General features: G+C 56.7%; 9 protein-coding genes across 9 annotated transcripts; 3 read left to right on the forward strand and 6 right to left on the reverse strand.

The window, feature by feature from the left end:
• Window positions 1-21: 21 nt before the first annotated feature.
• Window positions 22-2,034, forward strand: EX895_003105 (uncharacterized protein; the record flags this gene model as incomplete). The annotated part of the gene is made up of 1 exon (XM_029883703.1): window positions 22-2,034. One exon carries the CDS (start codon window positions 22-24, stop codon window positions 2,032-2,034), a length of 2,013 nt encoding a protein of 670 aa, XP_029739994.1.
• A 402-nt stretch (window positions 2,035-2,436) lies between these two features.
• On the reverse strand, window positions 2,437-4,405 carry EX895_003106 (uncharacterized protein; the record flags this gene model as incomplete). Its single annotated transcript, XM_029883704.1, has 5 exons — window positions 2,437-3,173; window positions 3,303-3,641; window positions 3,720-3,870; window positions 3,953-4,050; window positions 4,321-4,405. 5 exons carry the CDS (start codon window positions 4,403-4,405, stop codon window positions 2,437-2,439), a joined length of 1,410 nt encoding a protein of 469 aa, XP_029739995.1.
• A 1,307-nt stretch (window positions 4,406-5,712) lies between these two features.
• Window positions 5,713-6,408, reverse strand: EX895_003107 (uncharacterized protein; the record flags this gene model as incomplete). The annotated part of the gene is made up of 1 exon (XM_029883705.1): window positions 5,713-6,408. One exon carries the CDS (start codon window positions 6,406-6,408, stop codon window positions 5,713-5,715), a length of 696 nt encoding a protein of 231 aa, XP_029739996.1.
• Window positions 6,409-7,538: 1,130 nt separating this feature from the next.
• Window positions 7,539-7,988, forward strand: EX895_003108 (uncharacterized protein; the record flags this gene model as incomplete). Its single annotated transcript, XM_029883706.1, has 2 exons — window positions 7,539-7,628; window positions 7,740-7,988. 2 exons carry the CDS (start codon window positions 7,539-7,541, stop codon window positions 7,986-7,988), a joined length of 339 nt encoding a protein of 112 aa, XP_029739997.1.
• Window positions 7,989-8,189: 201 nt separating this feature from the next.
• Window positions 8,190-9,962, reverse strand: EX895_003109 (uncharacterized protein; the record flags this gene model as incomplete). Its single annotated transcript, XM_029883707.1, has 1 exon — window positions 8,190-9,962. One exon carries the CDS (start codon window positions 9,960-9,962, stop codon window positions 8,190-8,192), a length of 1,773 nt encoding a protein of 590 aa, XP_029739998.1.
• A 2,248-nt stretch (window positions 9,963-12,210) lies between these two features.
• EX895_003110 (uncharacterized protein) lies at window positions 12,211-15,306 on the reverse strand (the record flags this gene model as incomplete). The annotated part of the gene is made up of 1 exon (XM_029883708.1): window positions 12,211-15,306. One exon carries the CDS (start codon window positions 15,304-15,306, stop codon window positions 12,211-12,213), a length of 3,096 nt encoding a protein of 1,031 aa, XP_029739999.1.
• A 471-nt stretch (window positions 15,307-15,777) lies between these two features.
• Window positions 15,778-16,726, reverse strand: EX895_003111 (uncharacterized protein; the record flags this gene model as incomplete). Its single annotated transcript, XM_029883709.1, has 2 exons — window positions 15,778-16,101; window positions 16,211-16,726. 2 exons carry the CDS (start codon window positions 16,724-16,726, stop codon window positions 15,778-15,780), a joined length of 840 nt encoding a protein of 279 aa, XP_029740000.1.
• Window positions 16,727-17,867: 1,141 nt separating this feature from the next.
• Window positions 17,868-19,337, reverse strand: EX895_003112 (uncharacterized protein; the record flags this gene model as incomplete). The annotated part of the gene is made up of 1 exon (XM_029883710.1): window positions 17,868-19,337. One exon carries the CDS (start codon window positions 19,335-19,337, stop codon window positions 17,868-17,870), a length of 1,470 nt encoding a protein of 489 aa, XP_029740001.1.
• A 1,626-nt stretch (window positions 19,338-20,963) lies between these two features.
• Window positions 20,964-24,488, forward strand: EX895_003113 (uncharacterized protein; the record flags this gene model as incomplete). Its single annotated transcript, XM_029883711.1, has 1 exon — window positions 20,964-24,488. One exon carries the CDS (start codon window positions 20,964-20,966, stop codon window positions 24,486-24,488), a length of 3,525 nt encoding a protein of 1,174 aa, XP_029740002.1.
• Between the last annotated feature and the right edge of the window lie 1,770 nt (window positions 24,489-26,258).

Below are 26,258 nucleotides of genomic sequence, written 5' to 3' on the forward strand. Positions count from 1 at the left end.
TCGAAAGACATCCATCCGCTCATGTCCACCGAAATGTCAACGCCAGCAGCACCGTGGACAGAGCACCGCACGCCTGAAGGGCGCCCTTACTGGTACCACACGATCGAAAAACGCTCGGTATGGGAGAAGCCATCAGAGCTCAAGACGCCTCGCGAGAGAGCACTCGAAGCCACGCCTTGGAAAGAATACAAGTCAGGCGATCGATCGTACTATGTCCACAGCGTCACCAAGCAGTCCACTTGGACGCTGCCTGCTGAGCTCAAGCAGATTCTCGACCAGTATCCCATCGAAGGTGCCGCACCTAGCTCGGCAGCTGCGCCAGCGTCTCCGCTCGTTGGGGGTAACACGCAGTCGCCCGCGTTCGCTCGGTCGCCCGTAGCTTCGCAGAGTCCCTTCCCTGCCATAGGCCAAGCATCGCCAAACTACGCCGCAAGGGGTGCCAATGTGAACTCGCCAAACCCCATGAATCACCGCCCAAGTGCTGCTGGGCCCGCTTCCGGCTCAAACACCCCCCTAGCAGCATCCACATCTTCGTCCCGCCATGCTGTTGCTGCTCCTGCTGCTGGTCCGCCGTCCGCGCACCAAACCATGTCCGGCACCACCGAAATCAACTTCAAAGGCGACAAAGAAGCGGCCGAAGCCGCTTTCATCCAGCTCCTAGCCGATACGGGAGTAGACGTCGACTGGACGTGGGAAACCACCATGCGCAGCATCATCACCAACCCCCTGTACAAGGCGCTCAAAACGATCGCCGAACGCAAAGCCGCATTCAACAAGCACATTGACTCTCTCCGTAGTCGACGTGCGGCTGAATCTGCTGCGCGGTGGGAGCAGCTCAAGCCCGAATTCCGGCAGCTCGTGGACGGCGATGAGCGGATCAAGGGGTATTCGAGCTACGCAACGGCTCGCAAGTTTTTGTCGGGGACGGCGACGTGGAAGAAGGCGACGAGTGAGGAGGAGGCGCGCGAGCTGGTGGAGGCTGTACTGAGGGATGTGAGGGAAGCTGAAGGGTTGGAGGCAGAGACGGTGAGGAAGAGGAATAGGGAGATGCTCATGGCACTGCTCAAGACGTTTGAAGCCGACGTGTTGACGCGCTGGAGGGATGCGCATCGGACAATCCTCGAGTCGCAGGAATACGTCGAGGATGCGCATTTGAGCTCGATGGATCTCAGCGACATGCTGGCGGTGTTTGAAGAGCTCATCAAGGGCATTGAGCGGGATGCGGATGCTGCAGCGCGCAAAAAGGCCACCGCGAGGCGGCGCAAAGAGCGGCAGAACAGGGATGCGTTCAAAGCGCTCCTGCGTGGCTTGCGCGAGGAGGGCAAGATTCAAGCACGATCGACATGGGGCGAAGTGTTCCCGCTCCTCAAGGACGATCCTGCCTTCCTTAACGCACTGGGCCAACCCGGATCGACGCCGCTCGACCTCTTCTTCGACCTGGTCGACGAGCTCGACCAGCAACTCGAACGACAAACCGCCGACGCTCTGCAGCACATCTCCAAGCAAGGCCACACCGTCGAACCGTCTACCAGCCAAGCTGACTTTATCGCGTGGACGGCGGGAGTCGATGTCCCGCGCGAGACGCTCGACCAGATCTACCGCGAGCTCGTCGCCTACCTCGCCGAAGAAGCCGAGCGCAAGCTGGCCGAGGAGCGCCGCAAGTTGGAGCGCAAGCACCGGCATCGCATCGAAGACCTGCGCTATGCGTTCAAGAAGGTGGACCCGCCGCTGGACCTGGACGCACCCTGGCAGGATGTGGTGGCGAGGGTGGAGCAGCTGCAGGAGTACAAGGACGCGCAGAAGGAGGATGCGAGGGTGGCCGAGTGGGCGTGGGACAAATTTGTCCGGCGGCAGAAGGAGAAGGAGCGCGAGGGCTTGGACGGACGTAAGAGGAAGGAGCGCGAGGAGCGCGGTGGTTCGCACGGAGACAAGGCCGCTGGTGATGGCGAGGAGGCGGCCAAGGAGACGGCTGCGAAGAGGGTCAGGCGCGAGAATGGCGACGACGACTCGGAGCCTGAGGAAGGTCAAGTGTAGGCATTCTCAATCTCGCTTCGTTTGTTGCCACTCAATACACAAATGCAACCTCATGTGCATCACTCGTCAAACGCAGGTGTGCAACCCACTTGTGCTTTGCTGTCTGAACAACGACTCGCATTGCTGCCCTCGACACGCGCAGCTGCTCGCTCACTGAACGTCGTCCAAATGGAACCGCAAGACTGTTGAACAAAGTTCAAATTCGATAAAAGAGTCTCAACACCAGGAGGGAACGATAGGTAGTACAAAAGATCAATCACGGTTGAGTAACAGCCATGACCGTGGGTGCGTGTGCGTGTGGATGTATGTGTGAGGGGGATCGGGGAAGAATGTTCCAATGTGTATTAGTCGCGATGGAGTGAAGAAGAGGGAGTCCGGATGCAGAGAGCGCGCATCGCATCTTCACGCCATGGGGATGCCCGCTGGGTTGTTCGCCGAAAAGATGAAGAGATTATTCGTGGCTGCGATCGCGATGGTGTTCTCCCTCGGATGGTAGCTTGCGTGCAGAATCTTCTTGTTGAAATCCGGGTTGTCCAGGTTGATCTGGCCCGGAGTGCCCAGCGTGCTGTTGCCGCCTTTGTTGCCCTTCTTGCCCGCACCCGCCATGCGCTTGGCCTTGAACGCCGACTTATCCGCTTGCAGCACCACGTCCGAGCTGTCGTCCTTGTCAAAGATGTGGAAGTAGTTGTTGTAGCTTCCCGTCAGCACCTTCTTGCCATCGGGACCCCAGAGCGCCTCAAACTTGTCGAAAATGCAGTCGTTCTCGTACAGGTCGCAGAGCTTGGAGCGCAGGTGGTCGTGAATGGGGATGGTCTTGACTGGCTTGTTCTCCATGTTGACATCCCAAATCTTCAGGGTGAGGTAGTCTCGCGAGAGAATGTAGCGCCCATCTCGCGAGAACTTGACGTCGGATATGCTGCTGATGATTTCGCTGAAGAACGACTTGGTGGACGGGTCCTCTTCCTCCTCAAACTGCTTGGCGTGCGCATCGCAGAGCGCCGAGTCTCGCATATCGGCCAGCTTGATGGTCCCCTTGGAGCTCGAGTAGACAAACTGGTTGCAGTGGATCGGGTGGAACTCGGCTGCAGTGATGACTTCTGTCAACTCTTCCATGTTGACCGGCTTGATGTCGACGATGTCTGTTGGAGGCAGCGGAAAAAGAGACAAGGGACAGAAGAAATGGTTGTGTCAGCAAACCCCCGCCTGCGGGTTGGGACGCCATCAAATGGGACTTCTGAGCGGCTGTGTAGCTGTGAAAGAACACTCACTGAAGCTCTGATCACTGATGTTGAGGTTCCATAGGTTGATGCGAAGATCGTCGGCACTGATGTACGTCTCGCCATCCGAATTGACAGAGATCGAGTTGATGTGGTAGGCATGCGCGTTCGCATAGATCTTGCGTGGCACGGCGGCGATGATGGTGTCGACAGGTGTGAGGCGAGGCAGACGAAGCCCAACACCGCTTCCGGGCACTGGTGTCGGGACGGGAAGCAAGGATGGGTGCACATCTGGGTCGCGCGTCTGGCCATAGCCCATGTCATTGTGATTGTTCTCAGCTACGAGCTTGAGTGTCTTTTCAAACACCTTCCAAAGCTTGATTGTCTTGTCTGTAAGTGCGTTGAGAGAAAGGGTCAGGATGCTGCATCATCAAAGCAGAAGCAAGAGAAACGCGGCGTACGACGCACCATTTGTACTGAGCAAAAAGTGAGCTGCATTCTGTCTTCTGCACCACTTGATCTTGTTGATCTTCTCTTCAATTTCGAGCGACTTGAGGTAGTCAAACTCTGGCTCGTGCGACTGGAACTCGGTGTGAAACTTGTACTCGCAGCCCTTTTTCTGTGCGATGAAAGCAACGCGGTCAGTACGTGGATTGGCGACGAACAGCTTTTCGGATTAAGATGGCGGCTGAACTACTCACAGAGTCATTGCGCTCGAAGAGGACGACGCGACCACCCTTGTCACCTGTAGCCAGGTAGTCGCCGGTGTGATCGAACTCGACCGTTGAAATGATGTCGGCTGTTGAAGACGATCGACAACAGAAGAGAAGCAAGATTAGTTGGTCAGAAGCACATTAAGACGGGGTGAGCGCCGAAACACGACAGCAAGGCGGGGGCAGGCCTGTCACGGAGCAGGCTCCAACGGGCCAGCCATTGCAAGGGACAGGAAGCGCGGCTGCAATGCGAGCCACATCAAGCACAAGGGCGCGCACTCCTGCCTCTGCTCTCGTGTGCAACAGCATCCGATGGCAGAGAAGATTTCGGCTTCTCTCGTGAGCAAGTAGCTTACCTTCGGTGATCTCCTCGACCTCGCCCTTGTCGCCGAAGCATTGGGCGAAGCGCCAACCTCCGGACGGATCTCCGTCCTTCTCCATTGTGATACGATTCGGGTGTATAAGAGCTGTGTAGCAGTGCTGGTGATGCGAATGTCCGGAACGGGGCGGGACCGAGCTGGAGAGATGCTTTGCGCCAATGGAACAGCTCGCAAATCAGGTGTGTCAGAGCTGAGTGTCGGACACACTGACGATCTCTTGCGGAAGGTCGATCTAAGAAACGAACGCAGAATATGCTGAGCCGGACGGAGGTTGGAAGGCAGCGTCGCTTAGATGCCAGAGATGAGCCACGAAGAAGCAATGCCGTCACGAAGAGAGAGTGTGTCTGGGCTCGAGACAGATGGCGGAGTACTCGCAGAATCGGCTATTCCGAGAGGAACCGGCTATTGGAATCGACTTGGGTGTTGAGCGGCGTCGTTTGAGCGATAGCACGTAGGACGCGTTTGCCAGGTTCCGGTGCCAGCCGTGTTTGTAAATCCAAGACGTGAGCCAGAGGAGCGAGTGTAGCCTTGAACTACAAATGGAAACTAGCAGCCGTTCGAGCGAGCCGAAAGTGTTGTTGTTGCGACGATTGCGTTGCGTTGATGTTGAATGATAATTGATTGGCTGGAGCGGTTCTTTTTTTATTGGCTTGATCGGTGCTATGTCTGAGGAATGCGAGCCATGAAAAAATAGGTCGAGACCGTCAAGCAGCGGCGGCAGCGGCAATTCTGAATTTCTCTCCTTTTTTTCTCTCGCCTTTCTGAGCAATATGGCGTTCTGCTGTCACAGATGAAGCAGAGTCAAGGCCCATTTTGGCGAAATTTGACGGATTTTATTGCATTTTCTTTCACTGCGCCTTTGCGTCTGCGCCCACACGAGTCAGACGAACGACCAAAACAAAACACAGATGCGCACTGACCTTGTACTACCGCTCTCAAAGACAACCAGGTAACACATTCTTGAACACAGTCGTGGCTCTGGTCGACACCATCGTTTACCCATAACATGCAGAAGGAAACATTGCGCTCTAGGCTGTTGTAGCACGAGCGATGATGGCCAAGCAGGTGAAAGAGCGCACGGATCATCAGCTCGCAGCCGTCGTACGACCATCATCTCAAGATTTTCGTGCTTGCCAGAAAATGTTGCAAAATCGCACCAAAAAAACTGCCACGAAAAAGGAAAAGAAATCTACCGTTCTCCGACCGTGCACGAGCCATTCTCAAAAATGAAATTCACCTAGCATCGGGCCGCAGATCGAATTACCGATACCGATCAACCTGCCGTTTCGAGAAAAGCTCGCAAAGGAGGTCAACCAAGAAACGCTAGTAGTATGAACAGTTGAATTGATAGCATCGTCGCCAGGCTGACTACGCCAGCGACAGAGCACCAGCAAGCAAAGCGGGGACCACAGCCAGGCTCAGCATCGGCACAGACGCCAAAGCAGCGCTGTGGTCGTTCGAATTAGGAGCCGATGAGGCCGACACAGCCGCAGTCGATGCTCCCGCGGGTTTCGAGCTTGCCGTCGAGCTCGCGGTCGAGCTTGCTCCAGACGTGCCAGTGGTCAGAGCATCGGTACACGTGATGTTGGCACCCACGTTATTGTCATCGGTGAAGACCACATCCGAGCACTGGTACAGATGTCCATGCTGGGTGTTGATGTACTCGACCATGAGTGTAGCGTTTGTGCCAGCGGCCGGGGTGACACCAGCCACGCTGCTCGCGCTTGCATTGGCGTGGAAGCAGAACTCGCCCTGACCTGTGATGGCGAGGTCGTGTCGCAGCGGGCTTGCGGCCAGGAAGGCCTGCGCAGACGTGGGCACGCTGTACGAGATGTAGATGTTGACCACAGCCGTATCGTGGTGGCTGTCGATCTCGACCGGCCCATTCTTGTAGTACCACGGTTGGCGGGGCAGGGAGACGTTGGAAAAGCCGCCGCAGAAGTTTTGCGATTCCATATCTTCGTCAAACCCGCGTGTGGCAGGGTAGTCGAGCGTGAAGTGCGCCGCGGCGGTAGAGGCGAGTGCCAGCGCAGCGAGTGTAGCGGTAGTCGTTGTGAGCTTCATTGTAAGCTTGACCTTCGTGTGAACGTGTTGGAGGATAGAGTTAGAGCGAGAAGAAAGACCCACACTTTGCGGCTCTTACTTCTTATACCAGAACCAGGACCAGGACCAGGACCAGAAGCAAGCCAATCTCATCGCAAGCGAGCACGGAGTTCCACCCTTACTTTAAACCGAGAAGAAAGGGGGGAATACGGCAGAAGGGTCACGTTGCCGCCCCCGCCGTCGGGCCAAGCGGGGATCCCCTGACTGGACAAGGATAGAAAAGGCTCCGAACACGCACCTACTCCACCAACTTCTTCCTCTTCTTCTTTATTTGCGGGAGAGGGTCCGACGGACCGACGGTTTGGACGCTTTGAGCCAGGGGTTTTTGAAACAAGGCCCGCTCATACCGAGTCGGCCTTCCAGCACCAGAAAAGCAAGCCAAAAAAGGCTCCGAGCTGCTGCCGCTGCTCCCTCCTCTGCGAATGGAATCTAGAGATCTTGTCCTCGGTTACTTCCCTCTAGGCAGCCGAGTTTCCTCTCACGGCTGAAATGCAGCCTCGTGGTAGGTGAAGCACGCTCAGCCTCTTCATCCAAGGATCGGCGGTCTGATCGCCGAGTTGACTCCTTTCTCAGGGTGCCATACAATGAGGGTCCACGAGGCCACCACGTGGGATGGTCGGTTCCTTTCCGCCGATTTCTACAATCGTGTTAGACCAGCTATTCTGCCACATTAGACGCTGAAAAAGAAGATGGGCGATTGCGTGCACGGCGGATTGTGGAGGCTGTTCCTCTCCACAGCAGCGCAGGGTGATGTCACCGAGATGCTCGTTACGATGTTCTCTGCACCGAGCGGTTGCCCGCCAGCACCAATACGTCGCAACTGGTCTCGGAACCCTTTTTCTTTTTGACTTGGCATCGCCGCTCGTGGGATAGATTAGTAATACTAGCTCATGGCAGCCACGCAACCCGCCTGGCCCGCGTTGAGGGCGCCAAAGATGGCAAGCAGCCTAGGAGGCCCTAAGAACCGCTTCCAGCCGAAGCACCGAATGGACGATCCTGGATTGCTGTGGAATCCGTAAATACACCCCTTCCTCGTCAACCACTTCCTTTCTCCATCACCAACACTATCACCAATCGCAAACAGCACAACAATGTCGCTCCTCCGAACTTCGTTTGCCTCGCTCCGCGTGGCTGCATCCCCCGTCGCCGCGGCTGGCCGTCGAACGCTCGCCACCACATCTGTAAGTCCTCCCTCACCCCACTCCTCACTGCGCCATCGCTCCGTTTTCCAGCAGCACTGACCCCTTCTCTCTCTCTCTTCCTCTCTCTTTTCGGCCCCTTACCACGCGCAGGTTCGTCGCACAGACGACCCGAACATCCTGAACAAGGATACGCACTCTGGCGCCTCGGTCAAGGCTGACAAGCATTCGAAGGACCCGCACACGCTGCAGAAGGAGACGACGCAGGCGGCCAACTCGGGCAAGGTCACCGCTAGCCCCAGCGACGCACCCACGCAGTCCGAGGACGCGGTGCACGCCGAAAAGCACTCCAAGTCGCCCAAGCAGCTGCAAAAGGAGACCGCGAAGAAGCTTCAAAAGTGAACACACTATTGACACGCTTCGGATGTCTAGCTTTGTGAATGCAATTCAAACTCATCAATTCCTCAGCACACCATTTTGGCAGTCCAGGCGGTGGGAAAGGGAGAATGCCCCCGAACAGATGCGATGCTGGTCATCGCTACGGGGCTAATCACGGTTGAGGAGAAGCACAACAAGTGTATACGACAAAGGGCTTAGCGGTTGCTATGTCCCACCCACGCCCCCCGTCTGCCTTGCCGACGTAGACTCCCCCGCGCGACTCAGGAGTGTCGAATTGGACAGCAGCACGTTAAAGTCGTACTCCAGATCGGAAAAGGGCGTCGGCGGCGCGCTCCCCTCCCCATGCTGTTGCATCATGAATTCGTTCCACCCCGCTGCAACATCGCCGCTGCCCGCAGTAGCAGCACTAGCAAGCACCGACGGCTTGGCGAGATGCGGCGGCGGCAAGTCCAGCTGAAACAGCGCCGCTGCCGGAGCAACCTCCTTCTGTCCTCCTGCTTGTTGCGGAGGTCTGGAATTTGCAGCGCTTGGAGGTAGACCTGAGGATGAAGGAGCGGGATGGCGAGAACTAAAATGAAACTGAGCTGACGGCGGATCGAGACCGCTAGGCATGACGACCGGCCGCTGTGGCTGTAGCAATGGCGGCATTGCTTGCAATAGCAGCTGCTGTTGCTGCTGCTGCCCTCCTGTCACGTCCAAGCCATGCCACTCGCCTCCCGGACTGACCGATGAGCCCATGAGCCCAGAGGTAGCGTACACGCCCGTCTTGTGCGGGCTGCTGCTCGTCGTTAACGCCGCAGACTCGGGTCCAAACACGGATGGCCGACGTAGAGGTGGAATCATCGCATACGCCGAAGGCGTAGGAGCGCTCGATGCGGGACTATACTGCAGCATAGGATGCGGGGAGACCTGCGAAAACGGCAGTCCCACCGCATTGGAAGGTGTGAGCGGCGATGGTGTTGCGCTTGGTATAGCAGCAAGTGCTGAATACGATGGGCGTCGCATCGACGGCTGTGCTGGACCGAGTTGCGCTTGTATCTGGCGATAGTCCTGCACTGGTCCTGATGGCCCTGCCACCACCGATATCCGGCTCTGATCCGCATCCGAGTTAGGAGAGTCCTTCCGTTTCTGCCCTACCTGATTGTTGTACACATCTGCCGGCGTCGACGCCGCCTCTTGCTGTATGCGCGCCTGCACGGCCATCGTGCCTGACACCAGCGGCAACAGTGGCTTGGGAGGCTGCAAGCCGTGCAGACGCGCCAGTCTGAGCTGGGCATCATTTTGAGCCGCCTGTAGGCGCGTGACACGCTTAGCAAGTGCGCGCTTCTCCTCGATAGTCAAATGTTCGATCTCTTTGACCCCCAGATTCATCATGTCCATGCACTGCTGGATCACGACGCGGCTTGCGGGGCGCGTGAGTCCGAGCTTGTGGCTGGCTTCGAGGTCGAGTTGCGGAAGTGTGGATGCTGACAGCCTTCGCTGCTGGAAACTCTGCTGAGGCTCGGCTCGAGCGGACGACGAGGCCTCGGAACGGTCGTTCAGTGCCGGTGCGGCTTGCGACATTCGACGTGAGAGAGTCGGTTGCTGCGCCATTGTGTTGCTTGGTGGTCCGATCTGATGCGCGCCGATTGGATACCAAGGCATAGGCTGTGAGCTGACAGATCTCGCTTCGGGCAGCCCAGGAGGTCGGTAGAGTGCATACGTCTGAGCATCCACTGAGAGGCCGCCGCCGTCCGCAGCTGCACTGGGATCGAGCGATCTGGATGCAAATATCTCCCAAAAAACCACCCACCACTCGAACAGCAGGCTCTGAGGCGCATCGATGGGCGCTTTGCGGTCCGGCTCTAGCCCGGCTTCAAGCCTTAGCGCCAGAGCAGCCTGAGAATATCCTCGTTTGCGCAGGTAGTCGCATACGTAGATGTGGAGCATGTGGTCGCCTTCCCACGATGCTGGCGCGGATGCTGCTGCTGCTGTCATCGGATGCGTACTGCTGCTACTGTGACTGCCGTTGCCGCTGCCGTCGCCTCGCTGCTCTTGATGACGACGGCTCATCGTTGGCCCTTGCAGCACAGGTTGTCTCCGACGCTAGCGTAGCGCCGAGCTACGTTGTGAGCTTCAACCTAAAACGAAGGAGATGGGCGGGACATCGAACAACAGGACCCGGCTGGGAATGGACAAGATGACGGGTCGAAGGCAGGCAACGTGCATGCCGTCCTTGTTGCTTTGATGTCGGGTGATGCTGAGCGCCTGACAGAGTCGTTTCCTGCTCCTACGTCCGCGCGGCAGGAGAACACGGAGGAACTGTCGATGCTGCTCGTGGTAGAGCCGAGCTAGCGAAGAGCTGCAGCCAGGGTCCCACCGCAAGCCGGGATTTCCGAGAGGTCAAGTCGGATGATCGCGAACCTGGTCGTATTGCGGAGATTTGCCGACGGAAAGGTCGTGAAGAGGAAGCGAGGGCGAGTGGTCGGACGGAGGACCAGCAAAAAGCGAGTCTTCAGGAGATCGTTGCTGTGAGAGCAAGGAGATCCAATGTCGCGGTGGTGTCGGCGCTCAAGGTCGTATCATTGTTGCGCTTTGGGCTCTTGGTGCGCTTGCGACAAGATTGGTGACGATGGTGCAGGAAGCAAAGAAAGGAGCTGCCGCTGCTGCGCGCTCAGTGGGCGGCGCAACCGGCTCAGTTGACTCATGACGAAAGCCTGTTTGACGATCGATCCACGAGGCTAACGGAACAGCCGGGAGGGTTGAGAGGCCGAGAGCAAGAGCGTAAGCAGGAAGCAGCGTCACGTCGGTCTGGATCCTGCATGAGGAGCTGCAGAGCGAGCATGCAGCTTTTGCGCAGCCGAGAGAACTGTGTGGCTGGAATCTTGTGTTTGCTTGCTTGCGTTCTACCTTCTACCTTCTGCGTTCCTGTCAAAGTTGGAAAATTGCGATACTTGCCGGTTTTCGGAGGCCGACTCGTTCCTCGAGAACCTGAAACAAGCCTAACAAGATCAAGTGCTAGTTCGGCGGTGGTCAGCGTCCAGGCCAAGCGATTCGCTCACACGACGATCGGTAGAGATCCGATCCATCCTCAAAGCGGAGGACGAGAGAAGGATCCCGCGGTTTATCTCTAAACCAACCAACGAGCCAAGAAGGATAAAAGAAAATAAAGTCCGCTCGTCTGCGTGTGTTGGCCATGCGTAAGTGAGAGAGCGAGGGAGGCCCTGAGTTCGGCACGTCGTTCCGCGTCGCGGGCAACTTAGCAGCAGGGTAGACAGAAGCATCAGCAAAGCCGGACAAAACCAGCATTAATCCTGGTCGGAGTAGCAATTCGCACGGCAACATGCTGAGGCTCGTTCCTGTAGTTCGTCCGATCGTCCTCCTTTCCTGTCCACCTCGTTCTTGGTAAGCATTCACTATACCGAACATTTGGTGGCGAACATTTGGTGGCGAACATTTGGTGGCGCTCTTTCGATTGCGGGTCCAGACACAAAGTCGCGAGTTTTTCGAAATGCCTCTTTTGTCAATATTTTGTCTTGTTTTCCTGTGCTCGTGCGGGTTCGGTTCCAGCAGGGTCGGTTTTCCTCCGGCGTTAGAGGAGACCGTTGTGTTGCAGGATTTGCTCAGCTTGCAGTATCCAAGCACGAAGAGGAGCCGGGCGGAGCTTAAACTTTAAGGCCTCATAGTTGTTGTGCTGTTGACATCGAAGCAGTCTCGTTCTCGACTTGTCCACGTTCGGTGCTCCTTTGCAGTCGAAGCTGCCACCGCAGTCACCACTTCACCGTTCGTAACGAAAGTAACAGACGGGTGTCGATGGACGTCGGATAAAGCTGTTCTTTTTCTTTCCGAACCCACCTCGGGTTGCGTGCAAGTGGGACCTACTTTCTTTTTCCTGTTGCCGAGCACAGTCCAACAGTGCTCTCGTCTTTTGTCAACCTCTAGATGCTGACGAGTCCGTCCTTTCTAGCCGCAAACGGCACTAATGCGGGCCCGCAATGCACGCAGATTCCCTTTGCGATGCAAGTCCGACCACTGTGCGCTAGGAATTCACTCACGCAGGACCGGCGAATAGCACCGGCGACGTGTATCTCCCATAGCCTCTGAAGATGGATCGTCACCACTTATCAGCATGGCTCTGTGTCGTGTACCATCCCACAAGATCAAGAAACAAAAGGGATGCATTCATTTTTGTGCTAGGCCCCACCTTTAGCCCACCGGAAGTATCGATCGTCGTGCCTTTGAAGGGCTACTGCATCTCCAAGAGACGATCAATGGCCGTCTCGACGTTGCCTTCGCATCCCTGCAGCACCATCTGAATTACACCCTCATCCACGGTGGGGAAGATGGATCTGAGCGTCTCCACACTCGCCGAATTCTGCGCCGCTTCGTCCGCCTGCACAGCATCCAGACGCTGCTGATCCATAAGCGACCGCTGTATCGCCTGCTCCGTCTGTGCGTTCTCGAACGCAATATCCTCTCGACGACCGGCCTGCAGTCGTCCTTGACCGCCAACCTCTGCCGGTGCTGTTGGGCGCGACGGCGTGCCAAAGTCTTGCTGCATTCGCATGCGTCGATGCATCTGTTCCGCTGCCGCCGCCTCCCCGTCGTCGGAATCTGGATCGTCATCATAAAAGTCTGCATCGCGCTGTCCTCGACCGCTACCGGCGGTCATTGCCATCAGATTGCGTCTGCCCGCCGACTCGTCATCAAACATGGTGTCGTCGATCGAGTAGTTTCTCTGAGGCATGTTGGGTCGCAATAACCGAGGTGGGGCATTGGGCGCTCCTCCCGCCGCTCCGCCAGCTTGATACGGGTGGAAACCGTCCTGTATCAGATCGTCCGTCGACGGCGTGTGCGGTTCATCGTCGACCAGCGTCGTCGATCTGCGACCTCCTTGCTGTCCTGGATAGCCGCCTGCACGTGCCTGTGCACCACCGTCCGACGTGTCGAGCGAGCCGAACAGACCACCGAACAATTTCGACCGCGACGTCGACGACGTCATACCTGTGGAGGTCACGGCTGCAGGCGGCGCGGGTGAGTTCTGCCTCTCGGTCGAAGCGCCGCTGTCGTTGTTGCTAGGAGTGCGGATGCCCTCGATGCCCTCGTTAATCAGTCGGCCAAGAGCACCCATGGGCCGACTCAATCCGGTTCGTGCCGCTTCACCTGTTCTCAGGAAGAAGGCGCGCGTGTCGTCGGCAAGCGACGCTGCCATGGGCGTGAATGGAAGGGCCTTGGCTGCCTCCTCGCCAGGTCCAGAGGGAGCAGAAACGCTGGTCGCACTGACGCTTCGTTGATGTTGCGCATTGCCAAACGGAGGTTGAGCGCCCCTAGGCGGAGGCGTCGTTGGTGGAACTAGCAGGCTACCTTCCGATGATGCTGCTCCGGCTGCCGCTGCTACCGTTGACACTTCAGGTTCTGCCAGCGACGAGACGGCCTCTTCAACGCGCTTCTCAAATTCTTCCTGCGTGATGTTGCTGAGCGAGGTGTAGTCCATCGTTTCGATGAAAGCGATAGCTCCCATCAAGCTCGATAGATAATAGCCCGACTCGCTCGAGAGGCGATCCGGGTTGCGGAAGCGGCTGATATATTCGACGTTCGAAATGAGATGCTCCGGGTTCGCCTTGAGCACCACAAAGATGAGCACCGGAATGAATGTGTCTGCATTCTCCTGCGTCGAGAGGTGTCTTATCATGCCGAAGATGACCTTGCAGCAATTGAGGATGCAGATGAGCTTGTCGCGAGGCGCCTTGTAGTGGTTGATCTTGAGCAATTCCTGAATCGAGAATTCGATGAAGCCACGAGAGTGGTCGCCGACGGGCACATCGAGGTGCTCTTCGCTCAACCAGCCAAAGAGCCCGATACGCTGCCGCAGAACCCTGTCACGCTCGAGGTCGTCGGTCTGCACTGCCCACCTTCCTTCCTTCTGCACGGCAGGCGTGAAAGTGTAAGGATAAAGCCGGTTCATGACGAGCTTCTCCATGGCCTCCTTTGCATTCTCAAAATCGCTGTCGCTGAGCTCCCTCCAGACATCGCACTCCCTCATGCGTGCCGCAATGAAGTCGAGAAAGTCGAAGATGAGCTTGATCTGGTCCTGCGTGCGGTAGGGCTTCTTGGAGAAACCCTTGATGAAGCTGCGAACGTATTCACTGACAGGTTGTGCGCTTCGATGCTTCATCTGCTCGAGGAAGCGGTTAAAGTCGAAGGGAAGCTCCTCGCTGGCCTGAGTTGCTGGAGGTGGTCCTTTGCCGATGCGGATGCCGCCCCGAGGGGTATCCTCAATCTTGTCACCTTGTACGCCCTTCTCGCTCTCTGACGCAACGATCTCGGTTGTGGCTCTGGAAGACTCTGCGTCGCCGAATGCGTGGTTCCAGGGAGTGTCCTCGCTAATGTCCTTGGCTTGATCGCTCTTGGCCTCAGCGGCACGTATGTTGTCGATGGGGGTAGCGATGCGCTGCGGTGTGTCGGTCGAGGAGCGCAATGCGGGTGATTCTCGACCAAATGCGTGCGCTACAGCTGCTACGCTTTCAGGGTCAGCTAGAGCCTCTCTATTCGATTTCGCAGCCTTTTGGGCAGCGATTGGCGGCGTAGATGGCGTATCTGGCGAAGCGAGATTGTGTGTAGTCGCGCTGGCTGTTGTCTTTTCTGGCGGCTGTGGCGCTTCTTTACTTGGAACGGAGGGAGGTGCCGTGCTGTCTTCCGCCGGCGCGTTGGCAACGCTGCTTGGGGCCTGCTCATCGGATTCGGGTACATCCTTCGCTGCCTCGTCGCTCGATGCGCTATCAAGTGGGTTTTCAAGGGGGTGCGGTATGTGGCAGGCCTCTCCATCCCTGAGTTCTTTCAAAAGAGTAGAGGTCGGATCTTCCGATGTGGAACTGCCCGTTGTCGGTTCAGTCTGGTCGGCAGCACCGACACCGACCGCATGCTCTGGCGTTCTCACATCGCCACTCTTCAATGCGCTCTCGCTGACAGTCTCTCCTGCGTTGTGATGAGCTGTATCGTTGCTCGCCGGTTGCTCAGTTGCGATCGCTTCCGTCTCTGTCGCTTCCTTGATGGTCGTGTTGGAACCAGAGACGTCGGCCTGTCTGGCATGTGCTTCGTGCGCTTCCAGGCTTATCTTCTCCACGTCATCAGCGAGCGCTTCGGCTGCGGTCGAAGAAGCCGGCTCCTCCTCCTCCTTTGTCTTCTCTGCCTTGATGTGTGCTGAGGTGTCTTCTGCTGAAGTATCTTCTGCTAAGGCCTCAAGATCTTGATCGGTTCGGCTCTCTGGCACGATCGATTGGCTCTTGTTGTCGGCTGCCTCTCCGGAGCTGAGCTCTGCCGCATGGTCCGTTGATGATGCCATGACGGCGATGTGTAGGAGAGCTGGGATCGTAGCTCTGTTATGGAGATAGGTAGCGAATGGGAGCTATTTGGAATCGAGTGTTGGTTTTAAATATATTACACTGCTGTGCGCGTGCGAGTATGCGTTTCAAAAAAAAATGGCACAGTCCATGCGCGTGCTCGGCATGGAAGCTGTGGCCAAGAATCTGAGCTGCGCTATCACTGCTCTGCATAACACGAGGAAGCTGTTTCCCTTCTCCCTGTACTTAAAACGGTCATCCCACCTTTCGAAGCATGCCCTCCTGGGACGATGACACACGCGCATTCACTTTTCGGCCCCCGACTCCTCTCAAGCGGTGACCGCTTCGACGTCAGGGCCGGTGGATCTCAAGCGAGTCAGCTCACTGCACATCTCGAGAAGAGGCATATCGACCCTCGTTCATTCGGAAGCAGATCCATCCACGGTCAATAACATGGGTGGCAAGGGTCATATCTATACACAGCAGGCTCCTGATCCGTAGCCGTGGTCCGGAAGCGTCACCACATGACGTTTGAGATGGCTGTCCTCGTCCGAGGTACTCGACACGCTGGCAGAATCCTTGTTGGCGCCCGGTCGGCAGCACGAAGAGGCAACATTGGTCGGGCCCGCGCTGACACCGGTCTCGGCAGAGTAGTCGTGACTCATCTGGTCGACGTCGACCAGGTGTGAAGATCCGAGCGTATCCCAGGTGGAGAAGAAGTGGCCAAAGATGCCGCCCAGCACGATGGCGATGATGATGTAGCCGTTGAAGGTCATGGCGATCAACATGACCAAGTACTGCAAGGGGTGACGCGAATTCGACAAAGGAGAAGCAGGAGAGTGTAAAAGGTCAGTGGTGGATGTTGGCAACAACAATCAAGGACAGTTATCGCATCTAGACACTTACAGCGCCGGTGAACTGTACACCATACAGGAGCGAGCGGATGAGCTGCTGCCACATCTTGGGTCGGAAGCGCATCGATTCGAGCGCGGCCTGGCGGCAACCGGTCTTGCTGGCAGGGATGCCAAAGAAGATGCTATCAAGGTGCTCGAGCCTCTGGCTTAGCGTCAAACGGTCTTGCGATGGTTCCGACTCGCCCAGACGCGAGGCCATCTCGGCCTTGAGGTGCTGAGTGCGGCGCCTAGTCTCCCTTCGCTGCAGCATGGCTCGCTCGAGGATCCATCGGTCAAACTCGCGGCTCCATCGTCGCACTGTCTCGATCAAGAAGACCATGAGGAACACGCCAATGCAAGTACCAGCAAACTGTGCTTCGGTCCTGATATGCCATGAGGAGGTTAGCACGCAGGTGTTGATGGTTTGCCAATTGCCGAGCATGCTCATCGAGCAGGCGTTGGAGGACGAATCGCCCATGCCCGACATGCCTGACATGCCCGACATGCTAGAGTGGTCGTGAGAAGCCATCGAGGTGGTGGTGAAGGTGTGTCGCTATGTGCCAAGGCGGGATCACGAATTGGTGGATGACGGACTGGTCGAGGGTGAGAGCAAGGATGGCAGTGGATCCGACGGGTAAAGGATAGGTGGCGGCCTGGAGCTTGCTGCAGGTGGTTCGTTAAGTAGTAAAGATGAAGCAGAGCTGAAGAGCTGATTGCAAGAGCGGCTGGCTGTCTTCGGACACTTCCTGGAAAAAGCCGCGAGTGGAAAAAGCTGTGAGCGGATGAATGGGACGTTCTTGGGGATGAAATTGCACGGAAGAGCCCCCGAGGCCAGCTTTAAGTCACGGTAACGGAAACGATCTGAAACGCCTAGAGCAAGTAAACGTGGCAGGAAATAGTGAGAAACGAGCCGATTGGCGAGAAAGGAAGGTGCGAGGTTGAGGAAGTGGGCAGAAGGTGGAAATGGAGAGGAGGAAGGTGGGATCAAAGGAGCAGCGGCTTGGTGGTCGGATGGAGAACCCATGGTTCGGATCGCTTTGTTCAAATTCGATTGGCTCCCCGCAAAGCTCTCTTGCTTGTTCACAGCTTCTCGGTGCGGCACAGCGAACCTCGCTGCATTGAGGCGCCCATCGACGAAGCAAACTGCAGCAGTAGACGAGACTGCGACACCCCTACAACAAGGCACCGAGCGGTTTCGGAGCATTTGCCTGCTCGTGAGCGACGCTAGGCGAGTTCGGAGCCTTTTTCTGTTTCTTTCGAGTCCTTGGCGAAATTATCAGTTACAGTAGTTGAAGCGACCAAGGAAATTTAGAACTGCGAAAGTCTCCGAGCTCCTTTTCTTGACTTCCGTTGCCGCCGCAGCCTTTCAAAGCGCTGCAAACGTCGACGCCAAGCAACATCTGTGCCGAACCAAAGCCGCTCAGGTCTTCGGTCGACCCGACTCAGAGTTGACCCCAACGCCTCTTTTCTTCCCCTGCTGTCGGATGAGCACCGGTACAAGCTTCAAACGCTTAGCAAACTCGTATTGTGCCGGCTGGTCGTTATGCTTGCTTTCATTCGTCAGACTCGCGGACACGGCTCATACGATGGACCGCCATACTGCTGCTGACGGATGTCCAGACGGATCGAGCTAGTCGCGACCGCAGCAGCTATCATTTCAGTGCGTGTTGCTAGCGACGTAGCGCTATTTCGAACGAACCCACACTTGGCTGGAAGTCGTGCGGAAAAGGCACGGCAGTGCGAGGTCGAGGTGCGAGTTGCACCTGATCAAGCGCAAGATCAGTCTGGCTGGGGAGCATCGGCTGGGATTGAGCTTGAGAGTGGTTCTCGCGTGACCACGCTACAGCGGGCTGGGATCGGAGCATGTAATGCTGCTGCTGCTGCTGCTGCTGTTGCTGATCGTATGCATGTTGCTGCTGCTGATTGATCCCGTGGCTCGAATCCGAAATGCCTTGCTTGACCACGGCATTCAGATCGACGGCAGTAAAAGCACTTGGAGCCGCACTCTCTTCGTCTTCTGCAGAGAACAGCTTGGCCTTCTTGCCATTCGAAAGATTTGTCTTCTTGCGTGAAGGACTCGCTCTCTTGTTGTTCTTCGCGGTCGTTGTCGTGGATGCGGGGGTCGTTGCCGTTGCTGCTGCTGCTGCTGCTGCTGTTGCCGTTGCTGCGGTATCGCCCCTGGTCTTTGAGGCGGGTGGCGGCTTCCGTCCTTTGGCGGCAAATTCGTGAACCAATTCCATTCCGGCTCGGAACTCGGCCTGCATGGCTTCGAGCATGGTCTTCAGCTCTTTCTGCCAAGCAGCGGATGCTTCTTCGAGCAACTTGATGCGCCCATAGATGACCCTCCTGTCCTCGGCAGCACGAACCACCTTTTGAGCGATCTCGACCTGGAGTGGAAGGACCTGCGCCATCTGTTCGCTCATCTGCTCCTTCTCCACGAGCCCGCTTCCAACACGAGCCGAGATGTCCTTAAGCTCATCCTGTACTTGGCTCATGCGGAGTTCCGACACAAGCCAGAAGCAATTGATGCTCTCTTCAATGTCCCTCAGCCGACTTGACTCGTTGTCTCGAGGTGCGGGAGCGAGACTTCGTCCCGCCTTGGCCAACCTAGTGGACGACAAGGTTGCATCGAGCTCTGCAGCGCTGCTCGAAGATGGAGCCATATTCGAGTGCTGCGGCGTTCTGACGCTTCCGGAGGTTTGAAAGCTGTAAGGTGGAAGCTGTTGTTGCAAGAAGCTACGGTTCTCGGCATCGCGACTCGGTAGCATGGGCGCGTTGTCTGGCATCTGGAGCGGACTCCAGTCCCCAGGGAAGAATTCAGTGGACGAGAGCGAAGATGCGTCTTGATTTGGACCTCGGTCGAAGGCTGAATTGTGTGGCTGACTTTTGCTCCCTGACGCTCGATATGAAGGTAGAAGGTGAAGCGATTCATACGCGGCAGCGCCCCGAACCAGGGGTGGCAAGTCAAAGTCACGGTCCGTCTTCTCTTCTTTGATGTTTCGACAAGCTTCAAGAGCTCGGGTTCGCTCGTTTGACGTGTCGACTCTGTGCTGCGACAGAATCTCGAACTCGTTTTGCTGCGATGCTGATTCGCCAAGAGCAGGATCCTTGCCGACCGAAGGAGGATCAGAGACTTGCATTATGCTAATATGATGAGATTCGACTTCGCAAAGGATAGAAGGTGCTGTTGGGGTCGCGACTCTGGACCGGAGAGCTGTTGTCATCCTGTTGCTTTAAGTAGGATACTGCACCATCGACTCGAGAAGTTGCTGCAAAGTGGACTTCACGGTCTCTTCCTGGGTGGACAGAATGTGTCTCGGTCCTCGAATCGCTCTTCGTTTCGGGCCCGTTGTCGTCGAGTAAGTCGGGAGGAGCAAAATCTTCGTCTGTGTCTGCACGCGAGGTGCTGCTGGTGACGTTTGCGCAGAACTGAGCTCAGCAGCAAAGAGGAGAGATTCCCGAGTCGCGAATAGCCATGCGACTCTGAGACGTTGGAGTGATTAGCTGTTTGACACGTCGGACGCAATTTGACGGCTGACGACGACCGAGGTGCTTCCTATCAGGCGAGAGGCTAAGTTAATGTATCGAGGTGTAGTGAGGTGGGTCAAAGATGGTCGAGATATTGAGATTGCCGTGTGTTTACGGAAAGGATCTCCACCGTTGGGGCGCATCTGATGCATGACGACGAGCGTGGCTGCCACCACAAGGCCGCCGGGATATGCAATTTGAGATGCTTTCTCGGTCATCGATGCTGTTCCTTCATGATCTCCTACCCTTATGTTCAGCTAAATCGACCGACAGCACTTGCTAGCAGCATGCGTGGCGGCTGCTGGTATCCCGCGACGTTCGGTCTGGCGATCTTGACGGTCTCCGATGGCATTGGCAAGCGCACACTTCGACGAGCAAAAGCCACAGACGACGAGCAGCCAAATGAGACCTGAAGTGGAGCTTGGAGAGCAGAAAGTGACAGTTGAAGCCCGAGTCAAACCATGTGCTTGAACTTGCTGGTGTTGTCATTCACTGAGAGCGTGAGCGTGCTTCTCGCTTCACCACCGCGTCTTCACTTGCATCTCAGCAGCTGTCCGGCACCAACCGAGCTGCGCAGACGGTTCCTTGACCTTCATTCCAGATGCCCGAGTGTAACTTGTAGCCTGCCCTCCGTGCTGTAAGTTCTATGCGGATGCTCTCAAACGGACCAAGGTGGGTCCGTCGTCGAGAAGACCAACGCTGCCAATGTTGCAACCAGACACTGAGCTTGAGTCAAACAGAAGCGCAAAAAAATCAACGCGGCTGAGAAGGCGGATTTTGGTGTTGGTCTCTCTTTCTTTCTCCGTCGACGAGGTAGACGGAAAAAAACGCTCAAGCCAGGGTGCAGAGCTGTGTGTCTAAAGTGGGAAATTATTCTCATTGAATGCTCAGATCTCCTCTCCGTCTTTCCTCCATTCCATCTCCTTGTTGTACTCTGCTCGCAGCACCTCCGTTCCTGGCCTTGGTCGACTTTGAAGCTCTGGCTGGGCACTCAACCTTCTTCGCAAGGAACCTTGATCCATCGCCGGCTTGGCGACAACGCTGTTTCCTACGAACCGCGGTCCTTCAAACCTCTACTTGCCGCAGAGGTTTCGGTCTTGGCGAGAGCGAGTCGACGCCCGCCCCTTTCGCTCGTCCAGTAGCTGCTTCCGTCTCTCCTCGGCAATGCAGCAGCCAGTACCGGCTTGTCTTCCGTCCACTCCTTCGTTCGAGCTTCTTCCTTGACTTTGCTGCCCAAGATGAGCGCGACCCGGCAGGACCCTTCGCTCTCGGGAGCGAGCTTTCTCGCCTCGATCAACGCCGAGTCGAGCACCTCCTTCGGAACAAACGACGCAGCCAAATCCGAGGCGGGCTCTGTGCCGTCTCTGCCCATCTCAGCCAAGGTATCGCTCATTGATGCACAAATTGATGCTCTCGAGGCTCGCATAGAGCAGACTATCACCGCACACGCACCTCAGCTTCGTCAACGAGCTGCTTTGACTCGTACCGTCGACCGGGACCTCAACCAGCTTTGGCAATCCATCAATCAGACCAGCTCTCGTCTCGTCACCGTTGGCCCGCAAATAGCACCAATCGCATCCGACTACCATGACGCACTTGCGCAGAGCTCAAAGCAAAGTCTTCTTATCTCGATCCTATCTGATATGCTCGCCGCAACACGCCAGCTCGAAGCACTCGAAAAGATGCAGCAACAGTCCGACTTGCCAAAGCTCCAAACCCGACTGCCAGAAGCTACAAAGGTCATGCAGCCATTTTCCTCGTCTCCTGCTCTCCAAAAGCTTCCCGCCGTCGTCGAGCTTCGAGCTCGCTTTGACCGTCTGCAGCAGGCGTGCGCAACTACGAAATCAGAACCTCTTCCTTCAGGAGCGGAGCGACCCGTCCCGCCAAGTCAAGCCGGTCTTACCTCTAAAGACAGTACTGCAATTGGCGCCAGCACAGACCAAGCGCTTTCGCCAGCTCTCAAGGTACTGGAAACCGCACGTGCCATCATTGTGTCGCGTGGTTCTCAAGAGGGCTGGAAGGAGGTCCGCATCGAACTGGCCGCCCCTGCTCTTCCCCCTCCTGCCATCTCAGCACCCGCCCCTCCGACTACTGTAGCAGCAAAGGGAGACTCGCAGAGGTCATCCATGGATACGCGTCCAGAGCACTTGATCCGCGACGACTTTGCGCCAGGCTCAGCGTCGTTGACAAGAAATTCCTCGTCGTCTTCTGCGACCAACGCCCGGAACAGACACAAGCCCAAACTCGGAGCGCGTGTCATTCGTCCTCAGGATCAATTAGGCAGCGGGCCTTTCAATGCCGAGGATGCTCCTCTTGACGAAGTCGGATGGGGCTTGGACGAGGATGATGGAGAAGGCAATGTCCCGCCACAGGTAACGGCCAATAGCCATGCTGTCCAACCGTCCCAGTCAACAAGCCACGCAGGGTATCCTATTCACCAAAGCGTTGCGGCACTGGTGCGCGACGATCACTTCGGCTCTCCAAGCCGTTCTGTGTCGATGCATAGCAGCACGAGCTCCAGCTCATCGCAGCGCAGCGCATTTGCCATTCAAGAGCCTGTCGCGCAGGCAGAAGCCGTAGGGAGCAACGAAGTAGACGCATGGGGTTTGGGCGAGGAAGAGACCAACAACGAGGTTGATGCATGGGACCTGAACGATGACGACGCTGTTTCCCAGCAGCCCCTTTCACCACCAAAGGCAGCACCGCACGCTCGAGAACCGCTTAGCAGCATCGACGCACACCCACCAGCAAGTGCTGCAGCTGCACAGGACGCCTGGGGCTTGGAGGAGGACGCAGAAATCGGCGCTGAAGATGATCCATGGGGCACACAACAGCCGCCCAAGGAAGCTGCAGTCGAGCCAGCCCCGGCGCTTCAAAGCGATTCAGAGCCTACAGATGCGCCCCGAAGCAGCTCGGAACCAACTGCGCCTCATGCTGAAGGTGATCCGTGGGAGACCGCCGATAACGGAGAGCAGAGTGCGACGCACCAGCACACACCCGAGGCGCATCCTGCTGCTCTCGCCTCAGGGACAGAGACACAGCATGATCAAGTCGCGGTTCCGCCCGTCCTTGCTCACAACGGGGTAGATGCCTCTGCACCACTCCCTTCGGCGGTGGATCCCCGGACACAGGCACATCCAGAGCCAACACGTGTCGCATCGCCCGATGCTGTCCACACTTGGAAAAGGTTGCCGTCACAAGACATCGAGTCAACACGTCGGGTATCCGCAGGCAGTGCAGAGGCACGTTCGTCAGCCCGGACCGCGCCTGTTACTGATCAGCATGAGCCTGAGCTTGTCGGTCAGCATGTAAACGCGGAGCAAGAGGCGGATGCATGGGATTTCGAAGAGAGTTCGAGCGCGTCTGAGGCTGACCGCACCGAGTTCGCCCAGATGACGTCTCTGCCTAAGCCAGAAGCATCAAATGCACAAGTCTCAGCTGCGCCAATCGCGTCAAGGAAACAGGCTCATCTGGCGACAGCCTGCCCGGTCAAATCGGGGCCCATCCACGTTGCGATCAGGGAAGCCCGCGAGGATGAACCCGCTTTCAGCCCGCCATCGTCCTCTGGCTGGCCTGACGACTTTTCCGACCCAGAGTTGACGGATGTTCCCGCGACACAGTCGTTCAAACAGGGTGCGGTTTCGTCCAGCACGCATCGCACTGCTTCATCGACACGGTCCGTCTCTGCACATGCAAAGGTGCCCCCAAGCACCGGCGCAACACCACCAAAATACAATACCGAGCCGACGGCTCCTATAGCTACAGTGCTCAAGGAAGAATGTACCATCAGCAAACGATCTCAGGACCTCGTCAGTCTAGCCGAGACTACCATGAGCTCCGTCCTCTCTAGTCTGCAGAGCGGGAAAGCCTCGGGCGCCGAGACGGATCGCGACAGTTTGGAAGCGCTTGCAGCTACGATCTTCAAGATCTTTGAGCTGCACCGCGCACTGATGCCCGTTGCTCACGGCGAAGCGCTTCGAGAAGTGCCATCACTGGCGATGCAGTTTTTCAACGATTGCGAGTACCTTGCGCGGGAGCTGACGCGGCTCGTCAGCGGTAAGGGCGGAGATATTGCGACAGCATGGAGTGCCCTCGATGCAGAGGCGGCGAAGCGATGGAAGACCAAGGAGCTGATCACACTGGAGCAGGAGGCGACACTGACAAGAGGATTGGGACAGAGGTGGTTCGAAGCGCAAATGACGGCGCAGACCAAGATCCTGCTGGACACGCTGATGGAAGCCGATGGATTCGCACGTACGTTTGACGATCAGCGATATGCGCGGTGCGAGCGATGCATCAAGCAGGTGGTGCAGACGCTGCAGCAGCTTTCCAAAGCGTGGCGACCAGTGCTGGTGGCTTCGCGATTTCATGCTGCCATCGGCCGTCTGGTGGACCTAGTGTTTCAAAAGGTGCTGCACGACGTGCTCGATTTGGAAGACATTGGCGAGAGCGAATCCGAGAAAATCGCCTCGCTGGTCAAGACGCTTGGCAGCTTGGAGGGTTTGTTCGCGGCAGAAGGGTCTGAGCAGCCAAGTGCCGCGCCACTGTGGGTGCCGAGCTGGTTCAAGATGTCGTACCTCATCGAGATTCTGACAGGTTCGCTGGTGGATATCGAGTTCCTCGCCTTTGAAGCAGGTGCGTTGGTTGACTACAGCCGCAAGGAGCTGGCGGGTCTGATCAAGGCACTGTTCGCCGATACGCCCAACCGGAGCAAGCTGTTGCGAAGGATCGAGAGTGCGCCTGTCGAGGTGCTGGCTCATTGAGAGCTCACTGACCATGGCTGTGCAAGGGATTAGGTTTCTTACTCGGGGCGGTTCCGGTTCAATGAAGCAAGTTAAGACATTTGCACTGACCGCTGCTCGACGTGTGTATGTGTGTGTCTGTGTGTCGATCAAGGAGAGCTGAGCACAAAGACGAGGGGAACGAGCACGACAATCATGATCGCGTGTGACTGCAATGTGTTGGACCCTGCTGCGACGGTCAGGAACTTGGCATGCCAGAGGGCCAAGAAAGGAGTGTCTCAATGATCGCTGATCGCCCTGCTTGGCGCTTAACAGTAAGACAGGCGATGGCTTCCAACCCCTTAGGCATATAGCCGTGCTTGGCATTGCGCGATCCGATTCGTTTGCGCGTAAAGTGGGACTAACTCGCTATGACCTCCGTCGGAACTCGTCCAATTTGGGGCGTGGCCGAAAGGAGGACGTCCCGCATTCTCAGCTCGTTCTCTGCAGCCAACCGTCATCGTCCAGTTTAATTTTGAATAGTTTTTAATATTATATTTTGAGTTTCGATTCCCATGCATGGATGGTGCTGTGCAAAATTGTCACCCCGCCCATCTTCGGTTGGGTACGCGCACACTTAGTCTCAATCCACAGATGACCCCCTTGCCTTGCTTGCTGGGGTCGACTGTCGGTGTCTTGAGCATGAGTGTCGATGAAAAGTAAACCTCATCATCATCAGCATCATGGCATGTCTATATATACCGAGATGGAAAAATTGCTTTTCTTTTTGTTTCGACTCGAAGCTTTATCAGACGAGGGAGCAGAGAGGCGATGGCGGGATCGAATCAAAGAAAAACGAGCTGCGCGATCAAGAGGACAGTGATTTCAGACCCCGCGACTGGCATACAGCGGGGGCCCCAAAATGTCGGTTGATCTGCACACACTCGTCAGTTGCCCTGGCGTCGTCTTGTCTGCAGCCGTTAACAAGGAAGAAGGAGGAGGAGAAAGCGCTTGGCCGCTTCGCTTGGCACGGAACAACGGATAATGTACGACTGGGTTTGTGATTTTTTTCTTCTTTCTGGGCTGACATTGGAGGAGGATGGTGGATTTCCGACAACAGACCTGCTCAGTGCCTGTCGTCGTCGTTTGCCCCTTTCCCTTGCGCGCCTTCATGCCCTTCGCCTCTGCTGGGCGTAGCCGAACGTGTTCTCTTTTGCTTGATTCTCAGCCAATGCATTCCTGAGCCTGGGGACGAAGGACGAGGCAGGCGGCAGACGCTCTTCGCTCTTCGTTGTTGTTGCTCTCGCTCTCGCTCCGACTCGGCCCTTCCACCTCTGTGTTCTTTTTTCTCGGCTCGCCTTCCGATTTTGCTTTCTGTCTCAGTAGGCTTGCTGTGCTGCCTGCCGGCTTCTTGTCATGGATGGTGGAAAAAGGAACGGTTGCCTTCTGCTCCGCTCGAATGCTGGCCATCGGCACCGGCGTTCGCACGCTCGCTCAAAGCATCCAAGCAGTTCCGCAGTCCGTTGGTGACCATCTGACCACCACTCGCTTCGGACCCTCACAGTTACAGTGCGAGACAGAGAGCTGAGCTCACTTGGCAAGACAAGCTTACTGTGTCTGGAGTTGTTGCTTTCCTTGCCACCCACTCTCGCTCGTTTCCGCCTTCGGAAGATCGGCAGCAGCTTGGCATCCCGGAGACTCTTGCTTGGTCGCTGCCTTACCGATAACTACATATACCAGACCACCTGGACATTATAGCACCAATTTGGTCCTCCTCCCCTCCTTTCGACCTGGAAGCTCCATCCGAGTGGT

Source organism: Sporisorium graminicola, chromosome SGRAM_19 (genome assembly GCF_005498985.1).
Source record: "Sporisorium graminicola strain CBS 10092 chromosome SGRAM_19, whole genome shotgun sequence".
Taxonomy (NCBI): Eukaryota; Fungi; Basidiomycota; class Ustilaginomycetes; order Ustilaginales; family Ustilaginaceae; genus Sporisorium; species Sporisorium graminicola.